General features: G+C 47.9%; 1 protein-coding gene across 1 annotated transcript; it reads right to left on the bottom strand.

Moving 5' to 3' along the window:
- Nucleotides 1-7: 7 nt before the first annotated feature.
- On the bottom strand, nucleotides 8-15,273 carry aftpha (aftiphilin a). Its single transcript, XM_065960595.1, is given in 12 exon segments — nucleotides 8-1,416; nucleotides 1,667-1,716; nucleotides 1,718-1,741; nucleotides 1,743-1,792; nucleotides 2,895-2,978; nucleotides 4,192-4,255; nucleotides 4,749-4,871; nucleotides 5,043-5,099; nucleotides 6,359-6,488; nucleotides 6,800-6,975; nucleotides 8,921-10,579; nucleotides 15,121-15,273. Coding segments are annotated over 11 exon segments (2,523 nt in total). The 5' UTR covers nucleotides 10,544-10,579; nucleotides 15,121-15,273; the 3' UTR covers nucleotides 8-1,274.
- Between the last annotated feature and the right edge of the window lie 1,927 nt (nucleotides 15,274-17,200).

Here is a 17,200-nt window from a genome sequence, read left to right as displayed (position 1 = left end):
CCTCCTCCTCTTCTTCAGTGTAAATAAGTCTCAGAGCTCCTCAAAACATGTGTGTGAAGTTTCTTGTTCTAAATCCACTCTGATCCTGTATTTGATCATGTCTATAAACCCCTCTATTTCAGCCCTGCTCAGAACAGGCTGTTTCTGTGTCTGTACCTTTAAATATGTAAATGAGCTGTGTCTGACCACGCCCCCTCTCTGGAAGGGCTTGGGTGTATTCGGTCTTTCTCGCTCCATGTCCTATTGTTTACGGTGAGAAGGCAGACTCAGAGGGCAGAACAAACACCTAGCTGTGGGAGTGTCACCCACCTGGGGGAGGGGCTACTGCCCTTTGTGATGTCATGAAGGGAAAATCTCCAAACGGCCTGTTTAAGCACACATTTTCTGAAAAGTGAAGCAGGCAGAGGATGGAGAGGATGGACTTTTCTCATCATTGGGGGGTTTGTAGACGGACTAGAGACACATGTTAGAGTTAGAGGAACATAAATAAATATGTCACCTTTAAAGGTGGAGTCAAAACTGAAACAGATTCTCCAGCGTTCAATCAGCGGAGGTTCCCCACCCCCCCCCCCCCACCCCCCCCCGAGGTACAGAACAGAGATATATGAGCGGACTGCAGCAACAGAGGTTCAGACATAATTAAGTTAAAATCGATGTTAAATTAGGAAAGAAAAGGACAGAGGATCGGGGTTAAAGCGGGTAAAAACGAAGGCGTTGAGACGCAGCGAGGAGACGAACATTCAGCGGGATTTTGCAGGCAGTGTGGTTTCAAGTCCATAAATATAGATTTATACTTTGATAGATTTATAGATGTATAGAAATGTTTTCTTTAAACATATATACCACTTCAGTTTGATTCCAAGAGCTGCAGCGTTTCCTTCACACGGACACAAACACACGCTCGCCACAGAGACGTCAAATCATCCCCAATTAAAACCAACGAAGAAGAAACGTTGAATCCCTGATTATATACACGATGATTCTTCTGGACACGAACGGCGTCTACAAACCTTCCTCTATAAATTAATCATGAATCCTGGTCAATGTGCACGCGCCCGAGCGTCCCCGCCGTGATAAATGCTTCGCTGTTCATTTTTAAATAAGAAAAACAAAATATAAAACGCGCTAATTAAAAAGAAGAAAAAACGTACGAAGGGGAGGAGCTAAGCCGCAGCAAGAGAAAGAAAAAGAAAATGAGCGATCCAGTGGGCGGGGCCAAACAGACAGGGGGGAGGGGGGTGATGTCAGTAATAGAGGAGGGGAGGGGCGGGGCTTCAGTCCGGTGTGGCCGTGGAGCCGAGGGGCGTCAGCGTGGTGGGAAACATCAGCACTTTGGCCTGCATGAAGGAGAGGTCGGGCAGACCTGAGATCACTTTGGACGCCTCCTCGCTTAGATTCTCCTCTCTCCTCGGCTTCCTGTTCCCGACAAAATAAAAGCACGAGATGTCAACGAACCGATAACACAGCTGGAAAAAACAAAAACATGTTTCATCGCAAGAAAAACTAAAATGTTAATGATCACACTTAAGAATCAGTTTAACAAAAATAAGAGTTTAAGCTTGTATGTTAAGGGGTGTGGCCTCTTGACATTTCAACGGCTCCTTCATTCTAAGCGTTCCTCGTCTCTGATAGAAAACAAACAGGAAGCTCCTCTGTGACCTCGTACCTGGTGGAGGTGCTGGTCTTCTCCATGGTGGACATCAGGCGGGCGAAGGCGGTCGGCCACCCGGCTGCCGGAGTTTTCCCGGGTCCAGCTTAGCCGTGGTCAGCTCGTAAAGCTCGGGGTCGACACCTACACGAGGAGGAGGAACACAAAGTCAGCTGACAGAAACGCCTGATCAATATTCACTCCTACATTTGATTCACGGTATCCCGGGACGCGTCCTCTTTGTCTGTAAGTGCTGCGTCTGTGGCGCCCTCTGTGGACACACGATGTCTTATTCATATAACCAGTTTGAAGGGCGATATTTACGCCGCCCCGTGACGTCTTCAATATGAAAGTCGTCCCACCTTGTTGCCACCATCAGAGGTAGTAACAGAGGCGCAGAGACGGGATCTCTGTGAGGCGGCGGTGTGTGTGTGTGTGTGTGTGTGTGAAGCCGCCCCTTTACCCATGGATTCGCCATTGAACGCCATTACACAAAGTGAAGTCACACACGGCGTTGAGGAAAGTGAAAGGCGAGATGATAACGGAGCTTTGTTACGACGCCGTTTGCAGAATTGTAATCTAAAAATGTTTCCTGTGAATCTTTGCTGTGTGCAGAAATAATGCAGTTCTTTTGTAAGTTTTTTGTAGTTCTTTTGTAAGTTTTTGTAGTTCTTTTGAAAACGACTAGCCAAACCTTTAACCTCGGGTAAACTCGGGTGTCCATTAACGTCGTTTTCAGTTCTCGAATGCACTTCCACCAACTCGAGTCAGCTGACCTCATTTGTTCCTGACTCTACATCGAGTCAAGACTGCTGACCCCGTTGTTGTCCCCGTTAAAGACGTTAAAACTTCTCAACACTCGTGGTGCCAGTGCGTTACTGTCTTACATCGCCGGAGCGACGCTAAACGCTTAGTGGCGCTGCTGGCGAGCTCTGGAGACGGACCGCGGCGCTCTCTGTGGAAACGGGAGCATTGACTAGAGTGGCAGTGAACGGCGATGCCCACAGAGTCTGGGGAAACTGGGAGCTACTTGCACAATGAGAGTTTCATGAATGACATTTTGAAAGGGGCCACCAGATGGCGCTGGTCTAAACAAGTCCAGAACTTTGGTTCTCTCCAAGTTCATACATGGTCCGGTTTCTCCCACAGACCAGCTTAATGAGTTTTAAAGAATGAGAGGCAGGGATGAAGGGGTTAATGTGAAGACGGGGGACGACAGAGGAGGAGGCTGGGAGCAGCTGCTGACCTGGGATGGAGGTTGAGCTGGTGGAGCCTGAATCCTCCACAGGACCAAAGAAATCCAGGTTTAACAGAGAAGAGCCTCCGCTCGCTGCACAGCCAGGGGGCGATCGAGGTTAACAGCCGGAGAGAAAGAGAGAGAGAGAGAGAGAGAGAGAGAGAGAGAGAGAGAAGACCGGAGACATGCAGCAGTGTGAGTGATCAGTCAGCTACATGAGGAACGTTAGATTTAACTCTTTAATAAGACGAGAGTTCATGCAGAGCAAAGCAGCCATGTTGTTTCTCAAAGGAAAAATCCACCTTTACATCCAAACACTGCAGATAGAAAACTGTCGAGTCGCCCACATTCAGGGTCGTCACGAGACCAGAACCCACAATACAACTTAAAGGAGTAGTATGTAACTCTGACCCCTAGTTTTTAAAATGGGTACTGCAGTCTAAATTCTAAACATCATAGAGAGCTGCCCCCCCCCCCCTCCTCTCTAGAGTGGATGCTCACTCAGGTCACCATGTGGTGGACTCTGAAGCTTCAGTGTTTATCCAGCTCTGCATGGGTCTGTAAACCTTTCTGTGTTCTAACCTCTCTCCATTTTTCAAAAGCATCTCCAATATTGATCTAGTTTGAGCACGTTTCTGCTCGTGGAGCTTATTAGAAACATGCAGAGGCTTTTTAGGTCGGGTACAATCACTTCTATCTGAACCACTTCTCTTGACCGCTTCCATCGCTGCAACACCTGTTGACCTGATAACTGCTCTCATATCTGGTAAACCGAGGGGCGTCCAAAACGGCCGTGTGGTGGTCGCCTTAAAAGCGCCTACCTTCTCTGGTCCAAACAAATCCAGAGCATTCAGGAGCAGAATGTAAAGTTAGAAGGAGGACATACTGGCTGCTGCATTGTTGTCAGAGAAGCCAGCACTTCAACATAGCATGTTTCCTTAATGATCAGATAGTAAGATACCTTTATCATCTCACTCTCTACACAGCTCGCTGATTGGACCTTTGAAGGAGTTTGAAACCGTCTTTGATGAGGGTAAAGTTTCCGTTCTGTTGCTCATATTGAGAAAAAATTAAAAGTTGAGGAGTTTTAGATTCTTTAGGATAAAATGGATTTTTCCTTTAATAAAGACGTTTTTGTTTGATGTCACCAGCCTCTCCTGCGGAGTTCATCAGCTGAGACTGACAGGAAGTGGCCGGTGACATTTTGTCTACGAGGTTAGTAAAGTGTGAGAAACATCGAGAAGAAGGGGAGAAACAGAGTGTTCAGGGCGGAGGAGACGGGGCGGGGCGGGGGGGGGTCACCTACCGTCCAGAGGGTTAGTAAGGCCACTGCTGCTCCAGTCGAATTGGACGGGTGGGAGCGCCTCCTGCTGGATGAGAGAGAGAGAGAGAGAGAGAGTGAGATACAGTTGGAGTCGCTCAGGTCTCAGAGATTTAAAGGGACTCAAATAAGTGTTTTCTATGAATTAAGAACAATGTTAATATTACTAACGCTCAGGCCGAGAACACCTGTTGTTTATTCTGAGCGTCTTTTTTTCAGTTGTGTCAATGTTTAGAGAGCAGCAGAAAGCCGCCGACTGGATGAGCGGGTCCCTGTGCTGCCGCTCTCGACCCGTTTCTGAGAGGAGGCTCAACAAACTCTGAATCAACGACCTACAAGACGACTGAGCCTGATCTGGGAAGGTTTTGAGTTTCCAGTTTGAGAACAGCTGATTTGAGTTCATTCTATAAACTCTGGGTTCATTAACGGAGCCCTGATACTACGATTCATGAAGGGCTTTTATTTTCAAATATAAGCAATCTAACTGCTGAACGTTCCCCTTCCGAGTGTTGGGTTTGTCTGAAGCCGTGCTGAGGTCCCACCTGGACTGGGTCTGGGGTCCCGGAGGTTTTCTCTGGAGCAGCTGGAGGCGCCTGTGCTATCGAAGCGATCATCTCTGCTGCAGAGACGGGCTTCACGGGCTCTTTGGTGGGTTCCAGCATCCCCTGCACACAGAAGCACACAAACCCACCATGTTTGAGCTTAAAGATAAAAAACAATCAACAGACAACGAGCTGCCAGACATTTTAGCTCTTTGGTGGACACACGACTGGATGGATACGTATATGCAGAGTGTTGGATGAAGGGTGCGTTATGTTGGCGTGACAGAAACTCACCAGGCTGGCGGCGTACATGGGCACGATGACCGGCTGCTTCTTCTGTCCTGTGAACAGCTGAGCACACAAAGACGTTAAAGGTTAGAAAACATCCTGCTGGAAAGAAAACTGGAGGGCTGCTTCAAGCTGAACTCTGATTGGTTCTCATGAAAACCACGCTCAGTACGTAAACTCTGCCACCAGGGGGCTCTCAAAATATTAACACAAAGATGACATCGAGGCTGGCGGGGAATAGGGGTGCTGGTGGCTCAGTGGTTCAAATCCGGCCTGTGGCTCCTTTCCCGCATGTCATTCCCCTCTCTCTCTCTCTCTCTCTCTCTCTCTGGTTTCTGACTCTATCCACTGTCCTATCTCTCCATTAAAGGCACAAAAAGCCCAAAAATAAATCTTAAAAAAAAAGAGGCTGGCAGGGAATCATGGGAGTTCTCTCTGCTAACCCCCAGGTCGGCACTCCGGAGCTGTACTTAAATTGCCACGCGGACGCTTCGAGGAGACGTTCTTTTTCAGCATGAAACAGACAGACGGTTTTCACCGTTCTTCCTGCGATGAATTCACTGCAGCCGTGTTTTTATTTTGGATGATGTGTTTAACTGAGTTTGTGTAAATATGACGATGTGCTGACGGCAGATTTGTTCATGACGGTGACAGACTGGGACACGGCTGGTCATGTTACCCCCCCTCCTCTTTACTACCCTCTGAAGTCACTAAGGACAAAAATGTCCACTTCTAAGAAACTGCTATAAAAATAGAACAGATTGATATTTGTTTCTACTTTTTTCTGCATAAATCTCTTAAACAACTCCAGCCCTGCTCAGAAATATCAAATATTTAATAATTATCAGGAATTTAATCCTTTAAATGCCAGTTTGATTACTTGATTCTGGCATTTAAAGGGTTAAATCTATTGATCTATTAAAAAAATAAAATGTGCATTCCAAAATGTATCAAGAGAGACTTTCTTACTAAATGTGTTCCATATGCTCTAACAGACAAAATGATGAGCAGATGAAGAGGGAACATTTGACCAAATGGACAGAAATGTTCATAGTGATGCATGAGGGTTAACCTCAAGCTCGTGTGGAAGACAGAAGCGTATGATGTCACAGTCCCTGACGGCGGCCGGCAGGGGTTAACAAAGGTCACAGATTATTTGATGCACCATTAAGTGACTTCTAAAAATAACCTGCTGCAGACTGGAGGGGTGTTGAAAAGAGAAGTTTAAATTGAAATCTGAAAGACTTCTGCGTGATTTCTTTCTTTCTTTTCCGACAGCATCATGAAGCCGTTAGGAGACGCAGCACTCAGCGTGGACTCACAATGTTCCTGGTGTCGATGCCCAGACAGCAGAGCAGCACTTTGTTGCAGTGGGAGCCCCCCCACTGGTATCTGAGGCCGAGTGCCTCGTGGATGTCCTGGAACTGCATCCACACGCTGCCACGCACACACCTGCAGCGAGACGCAGAAGAGAGTCAGAGACGAGGAGACGACATGAAGACTTAGAAAACACAAAACATTACAAATCAGTAAGTGCTTCAGTTAGGACTATCAGCCCACAGTCACATCAGCTGTTTGTACGTTACATTTTAAAAGGACCTTTCAGAAAGGACGCAGCGGCGTGCGATGTGCACCGCTGTCAGGCCAAGTCATTATCGATGTGTTGAGCAGCCATGAGTGTATCTGCGCTTTCTCACATTTTGGTCGCCTAGCAACTTGTGCCACATCCTACCTGAAAGGCCCTCGACGAGGAAGAGACTCACCTGTTGCCCGGCGACGTCTCCTCCTGCTCCTCCTCGGCTCCTGGCCGTGGTTTCTCCTCTAAAGGGTCCAGCAGGTTCTTCAGGGTCGACACCTCCCCATCCTCCATGACGGGGACGGCGGCGGTCTGAGGGAAGCTGCTCTGAAACAGCTTCTCCAGACGACTCGAGAGGGACGCCTGCAAAGAGACGAGCAGCCAATCAAAACTCTTCTCCATAGAACCGGATGACTGAAACAGAAAACCCGACTGACGGACTTCCTGTTGATAAAAGTATCCTGAACACACTGAGGAATATTTGTCCCAGCAGGCTGCGCTCGACCTCCACGACTCTTTCTTTCTACTTCTCATTAAAACACTGAATGCAACATCTGGTCCCTCATCCACTGTCTTAACCGTCAGAATCAACAACATCCATCACTATAAACTAACGGCCTTTGCATTGGAGACAGACGCGTGTGGGTGCTTGAAATGGTGCATTTTTAAAACATTTTCTTAAGGGCACTGTGTGTGTGTGTGTGTGTGTGTGTGTGTGTGTGTGTTTACACTCACAGCTCAGAGTAATGAACCTGATCCATGTGTGTCAGGCAACCTGTACTAGACGTTAGCTTCTCTGAGACCTGAGAGGGAAGCAGGTCTTTATTAGCAAAGTGTCCAAATGGGGGAAAGGCTGAAGCCAGGTCCGGAGCAGGTGGAGGTTCACCTGGGCTCAATGCTCACAGTCATTAGAAAAGCTGCCAGCTGTTTGGTTACTTTGTCTTTCTTTTCCATCGACACACTCATCACATTAACACTCCTGACTCTGCTGACATCCACACCTCTTCTGTGTGTAATTTAATGGATGTTTTTGTGAATAAATCGGGTTAATTAAGAGTTATTTAGGCGTCTCTCTCTCTTTATTTGTCTTCGAGCCGGTTCAGTTTGGACTTCACGGCTCATTAGAGTCTGTGTGTGCATCGTTAAGGAATGTTTAAATACTTGATCCAGTCACATCCTCAGGGCGGGGCCTGCAGGATTAAACGCAGGTGTGTTTATGTGTGTGTGTGTGTCACTTTTCAACCACACCTGAATGTGCAGACGTCAGCACACCACGGATCATTTCAGGACAGTGCACACCTTCACTCTCAGTTCCACTTGACCAAATCAGAGATATGACCTTTCTCATTAGGAGGTCGGTTAATGTTGAACACAAACAGAGGACACAAGTTTAAAGGGGCTGTGACTCAAACACAAATAAGAACTGATTTAAAGGTGACATATCCTCCTCTTCTTCTTCAGTTTAAATAAGTGTCAGAGCTCCTCAAAACATGTGTGTGAAGTTTCTTGCTCTAAATCCACTCTGATCCTGTATTTGATCATGTCTATAAACCCCTCTATTTCAGCTCTGCTCAGAACAGGCTGTTTCTGTGTCTGTACCTTTAAATATGTAAATGAGCTGTGTCTGACCACGCCCCCTCTCTGGAAGTGCTTGGGTGTACTCGGTGCTTTCTCGCTCCATGTCCTATTGTTTACAGTGAGAAGGCAGACTCAGAGGGCAGAACAAACACCTAGCTGTGGGAGTGTCACCCACCTGGGGGAGGAGCTACTGCCCTTTGTGATGTCATGAAGGGAAAGCCTCCAAACGGCCTGTTTGAGCACACATTTTCTGAAAAGTGGAGCAGGCGGAAGACAGAGAGGATGAACTTTTCTCATCATTGGGGGGTTTGTAGACGGACTAGAGACACATGTTAGAGTTAGAGGAACATGGAGAAGAGGATTTTAAAGGTGTAACCTTTTCATTTTGAGAACAGCAGAACTTTTTAGTGTTGCTCCTGGTTCTGCTCATTTTCTTCTCAGATACTGTGGGTGGCTGTCAGGTGGGAGTGGGATGTTTTTAGACGTATGGTCTTATTTGAGGTAAACATAAATAACCTGACTGTCTCTGACCTGAGCTGCATATTTATAAGCATCAGCGTATGTTTCTATGACCTATGAGATCATAATCGGCCTTCTTCAAACTCTTCCTGTCCTATTAAGCTCTTTAGAAATAAATTAAAAACGACCCTGAAACGATGACATATGGGTCCATTAACTCTGCATGCATAACGTTTCCCAGTGTCACCAGTTCATTTCCCATCATGCTCACCGACTGTTCGTCTGTCCTGCTGGCTTCGTTGCTGACTGCAGGAGATACACTTTGATGCCACTCCTCCTCCTCCTCCTCCTCCTCCTCCTCCTCCTGTTCCTCCTCTCCGCTGTCTGCAGGAGGAGCGTCACTCGGCTCTGTGCTGAACGCCGCCCAGGACTCCCCCTCCACCTGCTGCTGCTGCTCCCCGAAGGCGCTCCACCCTGCGTCCCCCCCATCGTCTGCTCCATCTGTCGCTGAGCTGAAATTCCCAAAACTGTCACTGACGGGAAAGTCTGCAAATGTTCCTCCATCCTCCGCCTCGTTTCCACCTGTGTGGAATTTCGGGGAGTCGAAGTCGCCAAAGTCGTCATCGTCCGCAGCGTCCACGGCTTCCTGTGCAGGGGCGGGGCTGTGAGACTTGCTCGGCTCCTCCTGGGCTTCCAGCTGATCAAAATCTGCAAAACCCTGACCACTGAACGAGCCGGCGTCTCCGAAATCCCCAAAGTCCTCGTCCATGTCGTCCTCGGCCAGCTGGCTGTGGTCTGCAGGTGTGGCAGTCTCCCCTTGGGGGAGCGGCGAGGGCACGGAGCCCGTAGTGCTCATGTCTCCATACTCCTCCAGAGCGTCTGTGGACAACGGCCGACCAAACGAAGTCTCTGTCTCGGTTTCTGTCTCGGTCTCGTTACCGGAGCCCTTCCAGTCCGGCTGCCCCGCCTCGCCATCTGCGTCCGGTGAGAGGTTATTTTCACAGCAGCCAGCAGCGTCTTTGGAATCGTCCCCGTCAGCTACAGCCACCCCGTTCAGAGCGAGGGGTGTGTTAGTGCAAACTGCCTCTGAGGCAAAGGCTACGTCCCTTTGTTGAGAGTCAGCGTCTGTGTGCGAGCCCCGGTCCGGAGCCTCAGTGGGGACAGATAAGGAATCAGAGCCAGTTCTGTTTGTGTCCCTGACATTGTCCTCTGAGGTCGTTCCCTGTCTTATATTACAGTGTTCCTCCGCCGACCAGCTGCCCTCTGTGGGGTTGTCCAAGTCCTCGTTAGCAGTCTGGCTCAGGTGTGCTTCAGCATCTGAAAAAGCAGCAAAGTCTGCAAAATCATCCTCTGGGCTCTCGACGGGGATGCTGCCATTGTCCCCAGTGGACGTTCCTATTATGAGTGAGTGGACAGAATTCTGCGAGGAAGGACTTCCCTGAACGTCCAGGGATGCAAACCCGTTTGTTAGCACCTCTGTGCCGCCGCCGTTGCAGTCAGCGGGCTCGCCGCCAGCTGTCCCGCTCACTGAGAAATCCAGAGAGCTAGAGAGGACTTTTTTCATCTCAGTTCTTTCTGAGGGACAGCTGTCCAGGTGGCCTGACGGCACAACGCCATTAGCCTTTGACAGGTCGATATTGGGGCTGTGGGTGCCGTTGGACGAGCTGTGACTGAACGCTACCACCCCTCTGTTGTTGATGAGCTCGGGCGGGGACGTGGCGTTCAAAGCCTGTGTCTGGTTGAAAGTCGTCGGGGTGTCGAACTCTGTGAAGCTGATGCTGGCGGGGACGCTGGAGAAGGTGCCGAAGTCTCCAAAGTCATTTTCCTCTTCCTCTGCTCCGTCCTCCATCGGGGGCGGAGAGGACGAGTATATGCGGATGACATCTGGTTCCATGGCGCTCTGGCAATCAACGAGTCCTCTTGCCTACACCTGAGAGAGCAAACAGAGACGAATAATCAGACAGAAGAAATATACATGGAAGATGTTTACTCCAGACTAACACGGTTCATAGCGTTAATAAAAAGTCGATTCAAACTCTTTTTGAATTCCTCCAGAAGATCTGTCATGATGTCACAGTAGCCATGTGTGCTGTATTGGGACGTTATGTAGGTTACAAGAGGTAACCGTGCTCGGGCCCGGTTAGTCCTGGAGCAGTGTGAGTGCAGGGGGGACGGGGGGGACGGGGGGGGGACGGGGGGACTATGGTTCAGCACGGTACGGGACGACTGGGCTGAGTGTGAGTGCTGCAGTGAAAGACCTTTTTGTCAAAGAGGAAGATGATTTTATGGAACCACAAACAGCTGTTACATCGCTCTTTTCAAAACCAGCAGAAACGAGGGAGTTACTGGGGAGTTACTGGGGAGTTACTGGTCCTCTGCTGCCCGAGTCTGTGAGTCAAAGGGTTTGTTCAGATCCGCCCCCATTACATAACACACAATGTCAATAAAAACTAACCAAAGAAGGAAGTGGTAAACAGGAACTCCTGTGATCTTAGATTCAATTCTCTTTGTTTTTTTTTAATGGAGTCTGAGGGATTTGAAAACATTAAGGTAGCGCCTGTTTCTGTGTTACTCTTCATGAGAAACGGCTTCACAGCTGGTTTCTCCTCTACAGGCTCAAGCTGTTTGCTAAACTCTTTCAGATTTCAAACAGTGAAAACCACAGGTTCAAATCCATCAGAATGCACCTTTTAGCCTCAGTCTGGCTACATGAACACAAGAAGTTAATAAGAGCTGCTCTTATTGGTGCTCAGGGACCAATTAGATTCATGTGTGGTTTGAGCCGCAGCAGAAATCAAATTACAGAGGCACTAAAAAGAGACGGATTGGCGTCAAACTGACAGTAACAGGGAGATAATGAGGAGCCAAGTACAGAGATTATTCTAAATGTGAGAGAAACATTGATTAAGAGCCCTTAAACATTTGTTGACTCACATCGGTCTGAGCCTTGGCGATATGAGGGCTACATGAGGGCAACATGAGGGCAACATGAGGGCAACATGAGGGCGACATGAGGGCGACATGAGGGCGACATGACGGCGACATGAGGGCGACATGACGGCGACATGAGGGTGACATGACAGCGACATGAGGGTGACATGAGGGCGACATGAGGGTGACATGACGGTGACATGAGGGTGACATGACAGCGACATGAGGGTGACATGAGAGGAACATGACGGTGACATGAGGGTGACATAAGGGCGACATGAGGGCGACATGAGGGCGACATGACAGCGACATGAGGGTGACATGACGGTGACATGAGGGTGACATGAGGGTGACATGACAGCGACATGAGGGTGACATGACAGTGACATGACGGTGACATGAGGGTGACATGACAGCGACATGAGGGTGACATGACAGCGACATGAGGGTGACATGACGGTGACATGAGGGTGACATGAGGGTGACATGACGGTGACATGAGGGTGACATGACAGTGACATGACGGTGACATGAGGGTGACATGACAGTGACATGACAGCGACATGAGGGTGACATGACGGCGACATGAGGGTGACATGACGGCGACATGAGGGTGACATGACAGTGACATGAGGGTGACATGACAGTGACATGAGGGTGACATGAGAGGAACATGACGGCGACATGAGGGCGACATAAGGGCGACATGAGGGCGACATGAGGGCGACATGAGGGCGACATGACAGCGACATGAGGGTGACATGAGGGTGACATGACAGCGACATGAGGGCGACATGAGGGCAACATGAGGGCGACATGACAGCGACATGAGGGCGGCATGACAGCGACATGAGGGTGACATGACGGCGACATGAGGGTGACATGATGGCGACATGAGGGTGACATGACAGCGACATGAGGGTGACATGAGAGGAACATGACGGTGACATGAGGGTGACATGACAGCGACATGAGGGTGACATGACAGCGACATAAGGGCGACATGAGGGCGACATGAGGGCGACATGACGGCGACATAAGGGCGACATGAGGGCGACATGAGGGCGACATGAGGGCGCCATGACGGCGACATAAGGGCGACATAAGGGCGACATAAGGGCGCCATGACGGCGACATGACAGCGACATGACAGCGACATGACAGCAACATAAGGGCGACATGACGGCGACATAAGGGCGACATAAGGGCGACATGACGGCGACATAAGGGGCAACCTCCGGTCTTGAAAAATGAGTCCGATGCAGAAGTGCAAAATCCTGCAGTTCCATATTTCTCAGGAGGTCAATCCTGCAAACTAAGTGTTAACCTCAAGTTTCTGAAATGCAAATCACGCTTCCTTGAGACGCTTGTTTTCACACTCCCCGTCCAAGCAGAACGATGGGTGGTGTCTGAAACGTGTGTTTGCCTTGTCGGCCTTATTTCCCTGAATACCTGGGAGCAGGTAGTTTCCAGCCGAGCAAGTCCAGAAAGACCAGTTAACTGTGATGAAGGGAAATGTCTTTAAGAACACTCTTTTCCTTGTGTAAGAGGGTTGAATATTAAACTTTGTTATGATGCCTCTCCTACTCACCTGTCTTATGATATAGACGTACAATTCTACAGCTTTTGGACTCATCTTTTTTTAAAGAAATATTTTGGGCCATTTATTAAAGAGGACAGTTGAAGAGAAACAGGAAACGCTGGGAGGAGAGAGAACGGATGTGATGTGGAGCAAAGGGGGTGCTGGAACTGAACCCACAGCTGCTGCAATGAGGACTACAGCCTCTGTACAAGGGCTGCGCAACCACTAGGCTACAGGAGCCCCGCTTCTGTACTTTTCTGATACTATTGATCTTCAAAATAAAAGATTGTTTCTTAACAAAACTAGGGCCCGACCGATATGGGATTATCGGGGCGATGCCCGAGGAAAATGATCCGATACATCGGCCGATATCTTTCTTAGATTTATGTTCCATCTGTAGAGATAGATTTAGATAAACACATTTATTGTGTCGATCCCTCAGATGCAGTTATCAAACACTTGAAGACAAGATTTATAATGAAGACAAGATGGTCACTCAACCGGAGAGAAACTGAGCGTAAACGCTGCTGCTGACAGCCAGAAAGTAGAGTGCTAGTGTGACTTCAATCGAGAAATATTTGCGCAAATCTACGACTAAATTAGCCGATACGATACTCCCTGAAAAAGATAACATCAGCCGACATAATCAGCTGGTCGCTCACTGTGGAAGCACAATTATTGACTAGAGCGGCGGCTTTAGTTCATCGCTGTTGTGTGAAGGCTACCGCCCACTACGCTCTGCCAATGAAAGGCGTCTGATCCAACCTTCACAACAGGGTCCTAAGTCTCTGACTAGACTCTTCTCCTCTGTCGCCCCCCGGTGGTGGAATGAACTTCCAAACTCCATGTGATCTGCAGAGTCCCTCTGCACCTTTAAGAAAAAGCTAAAGACCCAGCTCTTTCATGAATACCTACTAACTTAATGATGATGGTCTCCATATTACTGATGATGATGATGGTAATGACGATGGTTTTTGTTTGATAACGACGACTTATAAGATGGTTTCTATACTGATTAGAGCTCTCAAGAACTGCCCTCAATGTTGTGCTTTGCCTCTGGTCACTTCCTGTCAGCACCTGTGTGTCCAATCAGACTCAAAGCTGATCGTTTGCTCTTACTCACATTGTTCCCTTTTTTCTAGATCCTTGCTTGTGTTGTTCTTACTCTCTGATGTACGTCGCTTTGGATAAAAGAGTCTGCTGAGTGATTTGTAGAAGGCTGATAATCCCAGTTTGAGTTTTTCACATCCTGAGATTTAGAGTTACTGTCATTTGTTTAACGTTATTAAACTGAATTATCTAACTGCAGAAACTAACATTAACATTATTTATAAATCTACTATCTGATATCAACCCCGTGATGACACAGGTATCCCTTTACGACGTCTGTTTGCACCTTTACCTCCTCATCTCTGCTGTGCTGGTTAAAGAGTTGAACACCTTTAGCTCTCCTGTCATGCTAAAGGGAAGCTAACAGGCTAACGCAGCTAAATGGCAGGTTAAAACTTAGAGGAAACTTAACAGCCCCGTTTGAAGCAGAACAGAACACGACCTGCCTGATGTTGCTGTGACATGATGCTAACAGCTGACGTTAGATTCATCCAGTTAGTCTGACAGGCCGACAGTGAAACACAAGCTAACTCTGCTTAGCATCGTTAGCTTCTGTAGGGAAGCTAAAAGCAGAGCTAATTTAACCGAGTCACCTGGAGGTTTGTTGACACTTTGAGGATTCGTCTCTATTCTTTTTAAGCTCTCATATATGTTAATCTCAGGTAGATTAAGGTTAAGATTAAGATTAAGGTAAATGAGAAGTGAACTAGCTGAGCTAACTACGCAGCTAGCTAACGTCAACAACAAGCAGCTTCCCGTTAGCTTTAGCATTAGCTCGTCCTGGTCATCCCGGCGGCTCGCTCTGACAGCAGGTGTCTTTAGTGACGTAAAGGGACAGGTGAGCTCACCTTGAGATGTTGTCCACAGGTTTCCATGACTCGGTTAAAGGCAGAGCTGTCCTCCTGACACATTAATCCGGCGGAGCACCGAGAGGTGAAGTCAGCCGGCTGCTGCTGCTGCTGCTGCTGCTGCTGCTCCGCTGCCTCAGTCTCCCAGCATGCACCGCGGCTGAGGCAGGTCGGCTGGTTGCTCCGAAACTTTCCATGTTAACAGGTACACCGGTTTACACCTGTTTACATCTGTTTACACCTGTTTACACCGGTTTACACCGGTTTACACCGGTTTACACCTGTTTACACCTGTTTACACCTGTTTACACCGGTTTACACCGGTTTACACCGGTTTACACCGGTTTACACCGGTTTACACCGGCTTACACCGGTTTACACCTGTTTACACCGGTTTACACCTGTTTACACCTGTTTACACCGGTTTACACCGGTTTACATCGGTTTACACCGGTTTACACCGGTTTACACAGGTTTACATCGGTTTACACCTGTTTACACCAGTTTACACAGGTTTACACCTGTTTACATCGGTTTACACCTGTTTACATCGGTTTACACCGGTTTACACAGGTTTACACCTGTTTACACCGGTTTACATCGGTTTACACCGGTTTACACAGGTTTACACCTGTTTACACCGGTTTACATCGGTTTACACCTGTTTACATCGGTTTACACCGGTTTACATCGGTTTACACCTGTTTACACCGGTTTACAGCGGTTTACACCTGTTTACATCGGTTTACACCTGTTTACATCGGTTTACACCGGTTTACACAGGTTTACACCTGTTTACACCGGTTTACATCGGTTTACACCGGTTTACACAGGTTTACACCTGTTTACACCGGTTTACATCGGTTTACACCTGTTTACATCGGTTTACACCGGTTTACACCTGTTTACACCGGTTTACATCGGTTTACACCTGTTTACACCGGTTTACACAGGTTTACACCTGTTTACATCGGTTTACATCGGTTTACACCTGTTTACATCGGTTTACATCGGTTTACACCTGTTTACACCGGTTTACACAGGTTTACATCGGTTTACACCGGTTTACACCGGTTTACATCGGTTTACACCTGTTTACACCTGTTTACACCGGTTTACATCGGTTTACACCTGTTTACACCGGTTTACACCGGTTTACACCGGTTTACACCTGTTTACACCGGTTTACACCGGTTTACACAGGTTTACACCGGTTTACATCGGTTTACACCTGTTTACACCGGTTTACACCGGTTTACACCGGTTTACATCGGTTTACACCTGTTTACATCGGTTTACACCGGTTTACACCGGTTTACATCGGTTTACACCTGTTTACATCGGTTTACATCGGTTTACACCGGTTTACACCGGTTTACATCGGTTTACACATGTTTACACCGGTTTACACCTGTTAACATTTGTTTACACCTGTTTACACCTGTTAACATTGGTTTACACCTGTTTACACCTGTTTACACCGGTTTACACCTGTTTGCACCTGTTTACACCGGTTTACACCTGTTTGCACCTGTTTACACATGTTTACACCGGTTTACACCTGTTTACACCGGTTTACACCTGTTTGCACCTGTTTACACATGTTTACATCGGTTTACACCTGTTTACACCGGTTTACAGCGGTTTACACCTGTTTACATCGGTTTACACCTGTTTACATCGGTTTACACCGGTTTACACCGGTTTACACCTGTTTACACCGGTTTACATCGGTTTACACCGGTTTACACAGGTTTACACCTGTTTACACCGGTTTACATCGGTTTACACCTGTTTACATCGGTTTACACCGGTTTACATCGGTTTACACCTGTTTACACCGGTTTACAGCGGTTTACACCTGTTTACATCGGTTTACACCTGTTTACATCGGTTTACACCGGTTTACACAGGTTTACACCTGTTTACACCGGTTTACATCGGTTTACACCGGTTTACACCGGTTTACACCGGTTTACATCGGTTTACACCGGTTTACACAGGTTTACACCTGTTTACACCGGTTTACATCGGTTTACACCTGTTTACATCGGTTTACACCGGTTTACATCGGTTTACA

The sequence above is a fragment of the Labrus bergylta genome, chromosome 1 (genome assembly GCF_963930695.1).
Source record: "Labrus bergylta chromosome 1, fLabBer1.1, whole genome shotgun sequence".
NCBI classification, from domain to species: domain Eukaryota; kingdom Metazoa; phylum Chordata; class Actinopteri; order Labriformes; family Labridae; genus Labrus; species Labrus bergylta.
Note: the sequence above shows the minus strand (reverse complement) of the source record. Positions and strands in the feature narration are given on the sequence as shown.